Below are 10,701 nucleotides of genomic sequence, written 5' to 3'. Positions count from 1 at the left end.
TGAGATTGGAATCAAGCTTACCGCAAAAGGATTAACCTCGCCGTCATCAAAGGAAGGAGACTGGTAGCGAGACATTGGCACGTAAGGTAACTCTGCAGATCCAATCTCTCTAGACTTGTATCACCCAAGCGAGCGAGCGAGCAACGAAGAAGAAGAGTAAATGTGTTGGCGCGTCTGGGTTTACACCCGGTTTTCTAAACCAGAAATTAATAACCAACCATCTATGTACTGGATTTACACCCGGTTTTCTAAACCCGAAATAAATAACCAACCATCTACAGTATAACAACAACAACCCTTTTAAACACAAATCCGTTTTATCCTATATGTCTCACCTTCGATTGTGTCTTTTGGAATGCATAGTAATGGAAATTGAAGCTTTGTGCAATACAACACCCTTTCCAAGTGACCTTTGACCACCCTTTCAAGACTCTCGTCTTGTCCAGCATGTGACCACCCTTTCCAGGGACCTTTGGTGCATGCACGGAATCCAAACACCGCGTTCGTTCTTTTGCAACGTCTGCGGCAATAGTTATCAAGGTGGCTGACTATGTGGCAGTGGTCAGTCATCCTTCACCACGAGTGGTCTCACTTTGTGTGGCAACTCTTTACCTTTAGGACTTGTTGTCCTCTTTATGTATCCTGTCACCTTTATAGTTTCAAGTCAAACTTTAAAGCTTGTTTTATGTATGTTTTAAGATCGAAATTTGTAGTTTATTTTGTCCTCTTGTGTAAATTTATTGGTGTATTTGGCTCTTCTTCAAAGGAAGCTTGTAAACCTTTAATCTAATATAATGGAATGTTTGATGAAAAAAAAAAAAAAAAAATGTCTCACCGATCACACCATTAAAAGGGGCAAGTGTTATTGTGATACGATTCTCCATAAGGAAGTAAGTGAAGAAGAGGATGACGTGGACAGAGATAAAGAAGAGAGCAAATACTTGGAACAAGAGAGAGGCTTTGCCGTTACGGGATCAGCTTAAAAGAGCTGTGAAGCTCATCTTCTTCATTATGTTTAATCTGAGTTTGTAAATCCTTCTGCGATGTGCTGAGGTACCGAGTGATGTGCTCGGTGACTGATCAATGTTGATCAGTGCTTATTCAGATTGGGCTATCAATTGTATTCATTCCGTTATCTCTTTCACAATCCATAAACTCTGTTATTCTCTGATTCCTTTCTAATTGGATATAGTTTGAGTTTACAAATACGATTGATCAAGAATCTATCAATGGTGCGGTGAAACTGGTTCGATTGAGATCGCGATGGCTACTTTTGATGATCCGACGTTGATAAACAGTGAGAGCTTCCAGGAGAAGGCGACGGAGTGTCAATTGAAGGTTCTTGGCGGCGAATACAATCGTCTAACTCAGGCGATGGTTGTACAGGATGACAAGTTGTTATCTCTGGAGAAGGCGATGCGTACGGTGCTTTCAACCTTGGGGAAGCTGGAGAATCATCTCGAAAAACAACATGAACAGCCGAAAACATCTCAGATCTCGCAGCAGGTATCGTATTCTTCTGAATCACCTCCGCGTTTGTCAGATGTTGGAAATTTGTCTTTGGAGAATCGATCGAGCTCACTTCGTCAGATCGAGATGCCAGTTTTTGATGGTATGAAACCGTATGAGTGGTTCTCTGAGGTCGAGCGTTTTTTCCGTGTTGGTAGATATCATGATAGGGATAAATTGGATTTGGTTGCCTTGAGTTTGGAAGGAGATGCATGGAAATGGTTTTGTTTGGAAAACCACAAGAGGGAATTTCTGGATTGGATTGGTTTGCAGTGCAGATTGTTAGCTCGATTTGATCCAGTTCAGAATTGTTCTCCATCAAAGGTGATTGCGCGTTCGATGCCAGAGGTTGCTCAAACAATTGATTCGACTCTAGATGTTGAATCAGAAGCTGAATCAAACATGGGGACTGATTACGTTCAGGATCTTCAGGTACCATCTATTAATTTGGAACCTAGCCTTAGATTTTGCAAGGAACCATTGACTGTTGTTGAAGTATTGCCATCTGATATTGTGAGGAAACATCAAGAAGATCCACATTCTGGTTTTGAAAATGTCAAGAACAAGAATAACGCCAACCAAGTGTTTGATGGATTGTGCCTTAAACGACACAGATTTAATCAACAGAGGAAACGGAGTTTGTCTCCCAAATCATGGATGTTCAAGTTCAAAGATACAGTAGCATCACCAGATTTCAAATCAGGTTTTGACGTCAACGGGAATCAAACTGCTTATAACAAATCTCTGCGTTTGTTTGTGGCCAGAAATGTGGCAGGGTGTGTTCTTCTTTTGTTTCAGATGGTGAAACAATATCACATGACAAAGTTGTTGTGTAGAGTGATGATAAACCATGATTCAAGAAGAACGCAAAAGTTTGTGTGTGGAGATGTGATGTTGTACTTGAAGAAAAACTACAGGTCTAAGCTTAACAAATCATTATTAGGACTGGACTTTGGTGTGGCTATGAAGCTGCTTGAATTTCTTACACTAGAGAAAGCCAAGTTTGACATACAGCAGAATAAGAGTTGGCTAATTGTAGTTGGCATGTTGCACTTGTTTGGTAGCCATAGTTGGGTTTCAGATTTGTGGAGGAGGAAGTTGTGCAAGAATTGGTGGTTTAAATTCAAAGATATCTGCAGGAATAGAGTTCTGGTTTCGCAAGGAATTAAGCAAGAGGAGGTTGCAGTAGAGTTTCAGTTTCATAACACACAGCCTGCACCTTCTCCAATTTCCAGAATTCATAAAGACAGTGTGGTTTTTCATAGTGGTGATTCATGGTCTGATTGTGATGTTGCTGTTTTAATTTCTCAGGGAGTGCTATGGTTTCAAGCTGTAAATGAGAAACCAATGGCTGCGATTATAGTACAGTCTCTTTCAAGACTTACCAATGAGTTACACAATGCTGCTAGAGAGTTTCAGTTTCCTCATTTCAAGCTTGAGGACAAACTTGGTCTCAACGGGGGAAGTAATGAGGATCAAGCTGCTTCGTTTCTCCATGAGTTTCAATCTGCATCATCTATATTGTGTGTCACCTTGTTGTTGATAGGGACAACACGCTAGCTGCAGAATGTCAATTATGTGAATTGCAGAATTAATTGGCCACGACATGGTGTTGTTTATGTGACAAAAAAAGTTGATTTTCAAGTTTGGCATCGTTGGAAACACAAGGTGGGGAAGTTGCAGCCATGTTCAGAACTTATGCTGTGGGGACATTTTCAATCTGGTGAAGGGATCAGTCTAAGTGGGTTTGGTTCAATTCCTTTGTGTTCTTGTCGTGCCTTCTTCTTGTGGCGAGGCTGGTCTATTCATGAGAGTTCCTGACCTCGTGAGAGACATGCCGTATCCATTCCTTCTTTTCTTAAAGCTTGAGGACAAGCTTGTCTAAATGGGGGGAGTATTGATACGATTCTCCATAAGGCCATCTTTATCGACACAACAGTTGGGCTGTTCTTAGCATAATAAATTGATAAATTTATTCAACAGTGATCTTAGAACACATTTTTTGTTCTTAAATTAGAACTGATTTTAGAAGAGTTCTTTGTCTACCTGGCAATGGTTGAGATTGAGAGAGAGACTTAAAAATTTTTTTTGACTCGCAATCTCACAACGAACGAAGCTCGAAGAAGAATGGATTCACGAACCAAGGGGAAGACGGTGATGGAAGTTAGAAATTTTTTCATATCAAATCAAATCATCTTCTGATCGTCGTCTTCCACAATTTCTCTTCACCGGAGCTTTTTTCCCGATCGATTTACCGACTCCGACGTCACCTCTCTTTCCCCCGTTCGTTTCTGATCTCTGAGTCTGCCTTATTTCTGTTTTTGTTTTTTCCCAAATGTCTCAGTCTGATTTCAGTTTTGATTTCTAATTTTGTGCTTCAAATCGCTTCTTCTCCGGCTAAACTCTTTCGTTTCTTCTTCGGATCATCGGAAGCATCGTGAATTTTACATTCTCTGGCTTATTTTTACTGTATCGCGATCTAGTTTTGGAATACATAAATAAAATGTTAGGGTTTTTGGATTTCTTAAGATATCACAATCGAACGATGTTAGTCTTTGATGGGATTGGGATTTTAAATTTGTTCTTAATATCAAAATGCTTCACTCATTATTGTTCTAAGTTTATTACTCTGTTTGCTTCAGTTTTTGTTTGTTCATCTTAATTATTGTGTGTTGATGATTGTGCAGAGTTCTTAGTTGCAATTCCCATTTAGGAACAATGAGTGATGCGTGAATGGGCATTGTACTTGTCCTAAAACAGGACAAATGCTTATGGATTCAAGGATTGTTCCTAACCGAGCTCTTAAGAATCTGATTGTTCAATGGTGTACAGCGAGTGGTATATCTTATGAGTCTGAGTTTACTGATTCTCCTAATGAGTGTTTTGTTTCTGCTCTTCCTACTAAAGCTGCTGTTGAAGCTAACAAAGCTACTGTATCGATTCTTATTAAGTATTTAGCAGATGGTTCTGAAGCAGCTCAGACTGTTGCGGCTAGGGAGATACGTCTTTTAGCTAAAACGGGGAAAGAGAACCGTGCGTTTATCGCGGAAGCAGGTGCGATACCGCACTTCTGCCGTCTTCTCAAGTCTGAAAACGCTATTGTGCAGGAGAATTCAGTGACTGCGATGTTGAATCTATCGATTTATGAGAAGAACAAGAGTCGGATTATGGAGGAAGGTGATTGTTTGGAGTCTATAGTAAGTGGTCTCACAGTTGAAGCGCAAGAAAACGCAGCAGCTACATTGTTCAGTCTCTCTGCTGTACATGAGTATAAGAAACGTATAGCTATCGTTGATCAATGCGTTGAGGCGTTAGTGTCGCTGCTTCAGAACGGGACACCAAGAGGGAAGAAAGATGCGGTTACAGCGTTATATAACTTATCGACACATCCAGATAACTGCAGTAGGATGATTGAAGGAGGAGGTGTGTCTAGTCTCGTTGGAGCTCTCAAGAACGAAGGGGTAGCTGAGGAAGCAGCAGGAGCTTTGGCTTTGTTAGTAAGACAATCTCTTGGCGCTGAAGCTATAGGGAAAGAGGACTCCGCTGTGATGGGGCTCATGGGAATGATGAGATGCGTAACACCGAGAGGGAAAGAAAACGTGGTGGCTGCGTTGCTCGAACTTTGTAGGAGCGGTGGAGCTGCTGTAGCGGAGAAAGTGTTGAGAGCACCTGCCATTGCGGGGTTACTTCAAACGCTTTTGTTTACCGGGACGAAACGTGCTAGACGTAAAGCTGCATCGCTTGCTCGTGTTTTCCAGAGGCTGCAGGTCCTAAAGATATTGAAGTTTGGAGATATCTATGAAGATGAGGACATGGACAGAATGATGGAGCAAGTACTTCCTTGAGACAACATACACACCCTCTTGTTACAATTGCAGTTTATGATACAAAACAAATTTTTCCTAGTTTTAGCTCTTTGTAACTTCAATATTTATGTATCAAATGTAAAATAAAAATTGATTATTATATTATTAAAGCTTATGATATTAAACATGTTCTCCCTATAACTAACTTTTTAACAAAAGATCTTAACTACTGATCTTAGATTATTTTCCTAATATATTTAGTCTAAGAACACAAAAAAAAGTTATGCCTATAAAGATGCCCTAAGGAAGTAAGTGAAGAAGAGGATGACGTGGACAGAGATAAAGAAGAGAGCAAATACTTGGAACAAGAGAGAGGCTTTGCCGTTACGGGATCAGATTAAAAGAGCTGTGAAGCTCATCTTCTTCATTATGTTTAATCTGAGTTTGTAAATCCTTCTGCGATGTGCTGAGGTACCGAGTGATGTGCTCGGTGACTGATCAATGTTGATCAGGGCTTATTCAGATTGGGCTATCAATTGTATTCATTCCGTTATCTCTTTCACAATCTATAAACTCTGTTATTCTCTGATTCCTTTCTAATTGGATATAGTTTGAGTTTACAAATACGATTGATCAAGAATCTATCATATTGGTTGGCAAAAGATGAAGAAGTCATAAAAGTGTTGTTATTGTAATGTTTTTCTCATTCTTTGTTTGATAATCGGAATCTTCTTCATCGGTACTCTTCAAACCTTAACCATTAATTTGAATATTCATGGGTCTATTACTCTATATACCATATGATAAGTATAAGTATACTGTATTGCTAGAAGAATTCTGATTAATGGGGAGGTGTCGTCGTTTACATGGTTTCTACTTGGGAGGCATAGGCATTACGTACATAGAACACCTTGCCAGCTCTGCCCACATAGGTTGTTCACCACCAGATGCAACCCAGCCCGGTAGAAGATGCGACTCCAGTGGAAGGAAGAGGCTGTTAATGGACGCAACTGAAGTAAATAATCATCTGGGGTGCGATTAGCTAGACTGACATTGCCATTACATTACAGAAAGGGAAAAAAAAAAAAAAGAAGAAGAAGATGGAATTCGGGCGGCGTCAGGATTGGTAAGAGCAAGTGTCAAGGAAGGAAGGGAGATAAGGTAAAAGACAAGAAAACGCAAGAGGCAGATGTTGTTGTCTCTTCCAGGTCTCATCGATTTCATTCCGAATCCAGTTAAAGAAAAAAATCTAATAAGAGAGAAATGGGAAGTGAACAGAGTCGTTGAAATTCAAAAGCAAAACTCAACAGCCAAAAGAATTGGAAGAGGAAAGTTGTGTTTCTCTTCTTTACGTTTATAATGGGCTTGATTTTACCAGCAAAAGGCCCAAATAAGAGCTTCTTGCTGAACGAGAGGGTTCAATCGTCACCTTATACCATCTCTACTCATTGCCGTCACCGGTGAGACTTCCTCCTCCTAATCGACGTTTGAGATGCATTCTCGCTCCGCCCTACTCTCCCGATTCCTCCGTCCGGCGTCGAGATGCTTCTCCTCTTCCTCTCCGGTCACCGCAACGCAATCTCCCAAGAGCCTCGAGGCTCTTCGAGCTCGGCTGGCGAATGAGTCGCCTTCGCTTACCGATTTCATCCACGGCGATACCTATTCGGTGGAGGTCGGAACCAAGAAGAAGCCTCTCCCGAAACCTAAATGGATGAAGGAATCTATTCCCGGCGGCGAGAGGTATGTCCAGATCAAGAAGAAATTGAGAGACCTCAAGCTTCACACCGTCTGCGAGGAGGCTAAATGTCCCAACCTCGGCGAGTGTTGGTCTGGTGGCGAGACTGGAACCGCCACCGCCACGATCATGATCCTCGGGGACACATGTACACGCGGCTGCAGGTACCTCCTCTTAATCCCCATCCCTGAGATCTTTCCTCTCTGAAAGGGGCTAATTCTCTATTTTTTTTTTTAGGTTTTGTAATGTTAAGACATCGCGTACGCCTCCACCGCCTGATCCAAATGAACCGAACAATGTGGCTCAAGCAATTGCATCCTGGGGAGTTGATTATGTTGTGATCACCAGTGTAGATCGAGATGATTTACCTGATCAGGGGAGTGGCCATTTTGCTGAAACAGTGCAGAGATTGAAAGTCTTGAAGCCGGAGATGCTGATTGAAGCACTAGGTAGTAATCATGGGATTAACAGTTTCCGGGTTTGATCATCATGAATTTTTTTTTTTTTGATTTTTTTTTTTTTGTAATTTTCTTTTTTCTTTGATGATGTAGTTCCTGATTTCCGTGGAGATGGTGGATGTGTTGAAAAGGTTTCCAAGTCAGGGCTTGACGTCTTTGCCCACAACATTGAGACAGTTGAAGAGCTTCAGAGTTTTGTGCGGGATCATCGTGCTAACTTTAAGCAGTCGCTGGATGTGCTTAGGATGGCTAAGGACCATGCTCCTGCAGGCACCCTAACAAAAACTTCAGTAATGCTGGGATGTGGAGAGACCCCTGATCAAGTGGTCCAGACTATGGAGAAGGTGAGAGCAGCAGGGGTTGACGTTATGACATTTGGCCAATATATGCGACCGTCTAAGCGGCACATGCCTGTAGCTGAGTACGTGACACCAGAGGCCTTTGAGAGGTATCGTCTTCTTGGCATGGAAATGGTAATTGTCCCTTCCTTACTTAAAAGTTTTATTAGCTGAGAAATACTTTGGGAAAGAAAGCTAAATGGAATGCGTTGATGGTAAACAGGGATTCAGGTACGTAGCATCTGGGCCAATGGTGAGGTCGTCGTACAAAGCAGGAGAGTACTACATAAAGTCGATGATAGACGCTGACCGAGTTGTTTCTCCTTCTACCACATCCCTTTAGATACCCACTCAAGATTACACTATCTGCATATGTGAATTCTTTCACTTTATTGCTTTGTATTTTTATTTTTTTTCTGCGGGTTTCACAACACTTATCCGAAGCGTTCTGAATAATCATGAGAAAATGTAATACCATCGTTGTTCAGTCTCCTCCAGTTTGTGTCTAGTTTCTCTCTTTCTCATACTTCCATTGTACTCCTGGAATACTTCTCTGATATATACGACTCTGCTCTGTCAGAGCATTTTCGTCCAGCTGTATTGAACTTGAAAGTTGAAACAGCAGTGGTGGCCTGGTGGGGACTAACCATGAACTGAATAAACCATTTTTTTACTTAAGATTGTAGAGTGATGATACACAGAGAAAGGTACTTTTCACGTCTTTCTTATACTTTTTCTAGATATTGCTGCTCTTAAAAGCTGGGATCACCAATCCACCATTAAGACCTTGGTGCAGGCTGAGCAATGAACGTGGGGACATCCTCTCTCGGCATTATGAACCTCTATCTGTCACTTTTTAGATTAACAAATGTTCAAGACATCGTAGACTTGATGAAGATCATCGGCATTATGAACCTCTATCTGTCCCTTTTTAGATTAACAAATGTTCAAATGTGTTCGTTGATACTTTCATTTAAAACCATGTAATATATTTTGTTTCTCATTGCATCATCAATGATACCTTTCCATGGATGTTTTCACTGCTACTACTGAGATGACTTGTGAGAAATACATTATTTGATACACTAAGTCTGTTTAATAGCCTTCTCTTGGTCACACAGTGGGTTCAATTATCCCTTCTGCATCAGCGTATCACATTGTTATGATTGGTTTACGGGTTTGGACATTCATCACTCATCAGAGTCTAGGGAATTATAAAAAAAATTTGTTACATTCGATCTGATAAGTATATGCATCAAAACTTTAACACGATGATTTTACCAATGAATTGAATTTGCATCAAAATCTGAATTTATATCTGTCATTAGTAAAATTAGTATTTAGTATATAGTATCTACAGCTAATTGGAGGAGTCTTCTTTAACATGTAACTGCATGAACATTTTGTTTATTTAATATATAATGGTTTCTAAAAATGAATTCATCTGACGAACATGACACAATATTCTCTCTTTTTGTAGACAGATATAGAGAGATACAAAGAGACAAAGAGATGGCACACATATGACTAAACGAAACGGCTGGTAAAACAAAAGGTTACTTATCTAACCAAGACTCAGGACATCAAAGTAGACCCGTTTGCATCTGGGATATGCTTATTTGTTGACAAATTAATAATACTCAGGGTAGTGGCACCGGTGGAACTTGGCCGTTGCTTCCTGCTCCAGCTCCAATGGTTGGGGTTGGAGCTTCATAACCGGGGTTCGGGACAAGCGTATCATCGCCACCAGGGAGTTGGGTGCGAGGTCCGGCCCCTTGTCCACCATTATATGATGGGATTCCCCCACCTGTAAGGGGAGCTCCGGTGACAGGATTGTAAGGGTAGAACGGCTTCTTACATTTAGGAGGAAGCAATAACCTTCCAACACCGGGGATGAGAATAGTTGGTTTGGGCTCAATGGTGACAAGAAAGTCAGGGTGTTTGACATCAGTTGTCTTACGGGACTTGGGAACGTGACGTAGTCCACTCACCTTGTCTGCAGATCCAAGCAATAGGCTTAACAGCACGACAGTAACTGCACAAGTGAGAAGGGAAGAAGCCATTATTTGATCTTGTTCTAGAGAAGAAACTCGGGAAAGTTAAGACTTAGGATGAAGTCTCGTGTGTTTGTTTGGCCTTGAGGAAGGAAGGCGTTTGTGTATGTATATAGTAAATACTGAGCTAATTGTGGGAGCATTTAGCGAAGGTGAGATGATATGGTTGAAAATAAAGGGTGTGTAACAAATGGGTAGTGTGGTTATTATTAGCGAGCCTCCAAAGTTTGGTGGTAACAACGTATACACGTACTTTTGTAGTTGCCTTTTAATTATAATTCTGTCTACAGCTTTGTTGTTGCATTCTTAAATGCGGCCTCATGGACCAAACTACAGTGGGGCTGTGGGGGAGCCCAAATAGGTGAGTGTGGCTTTCATCTAATTTGCAAATATTTTCTTTAGTGCATCTGATTAAACTAATTGTTCTATTTTTTTTTTTTTAAATGAAAACGATGATGGGAGAAAAAAGAGAAAAAAAGAAACTAAAGATGCATCTTATACGTACACATCTCATGTACCCGGAGAAGAAAAAAGGAAAACAAAACGGTTGAATGCGTAAAATAAGTGTAGGAGAGAGGCTGATCATGGGACAGGGTAGGACTTATTGTTGCACATGCACTTATAAGCCATTGGACATGTCTCAGCCTCTTCCAGCGTTGCACACACAAAGCTAACCATCACAAGACGGCATGGGGAGCATGAGCCACAAGCGTGTGAGCAGTCTGGCAACCTAGACCCAGCCACCTGCACGGTGTCCGGCCTCCTCCTCTGACGCTTCAATGTCCCTGTCATCCCCACATG

At 41.2% G+C, this 10,701-nt stretch overlaps 4 protein-coding genes across 4 annotated transcripts in view; 2 read left to right on the top strand and 2 right to left on the bottom strand.

The window, feature by feature from the left end:
- The window catches only part of LOC104747768 (secretory carrier-associated membrane protein 1), a 2,894-nt gene extending 2,737 nt beyond the window's left edge, over nucleotides 1-157 (bottom strand). Inside the window, exon 1 of the mRNA XM_010469458.2 lies at nucleotides 22-157. Coding sequence (XP_010467760.1) covers nucleotides 22-75 — 54 coding nt within the window. The 5' untranslated portion in view covers nucleotides 76-157. The remainder of the gene's footprint in view (nucleotides 1-21) is intronic.
- LOC104748887 (U-box domain-containing protein 17-like) lies at nucleotides 4,251-5,354 on the top strand (the record flags this gene model as incomplete). The annotated part of the gene is made up of 1 exon (XM_010470466.1): nucleotides 4,251-5,354. A coding segment is annotated over one exon (1,104 nt), but the record flags the coding sequence as incomplete, so codon positions are not given.
- On the top strand, nucleotides 6,722-8,440 carry LOC104747767 (lipoyl synthase, mitochondrial). The gene is made up of 4 exons (XM_010469457.2): nucleotides 6,722-7,214; nucleotides 7,288-7,499; nucleotides 7,602-7,981; nucleotides 8,070-8,440. The coding sequence occupies exons 1-4, from the start codon at nucleotides 6,808-6,810 to the stop codon at nucleotides 8,187-8,189; spliced, it is 1,119 nt and encodes a 372-aa protein (XP_010467759.1). The 5' UTR covers nucleotides 6,722-6,807; the 3' UTR covers nucleotides 8,190-8,440.
- LOC104747766 (putative cell wall protein) lies at nucleotides 9,225-10,001 on the bottom strand. Its single transcript, XM_010469456.2, has one exon. The coding sequence runs from the start codon at nucleotides 9,907-9,909 to the stop codon at nucleotides 9,487-9,489; it is 423 nt and encodes a 140-aa protein (XP_010467758.1). The 5' UTR covers nucleotides 9,910-10,001; the 3' UTR covers nucleotides 9,225-9,486.

Source organism: Camelina sativa, chromosome 15, assembly GCF_000633955.1.
Source record: "Camelina sativa cultivar DH55 chromosome 15, Cs, whole genome shotgun sequence".
Taxonomy (NCBI): Eukaryota; Viridiplantae; Streptophyta; class Magnoliopsida; order Brassicales; family Brassicaceae; genus Camelina; species Camelina sativa.
The sequence above is the reverse complement of the archived record's forward strand: the minus strand, read 5'-3'. Positions and strand labels throughout refer to the sequence as shown.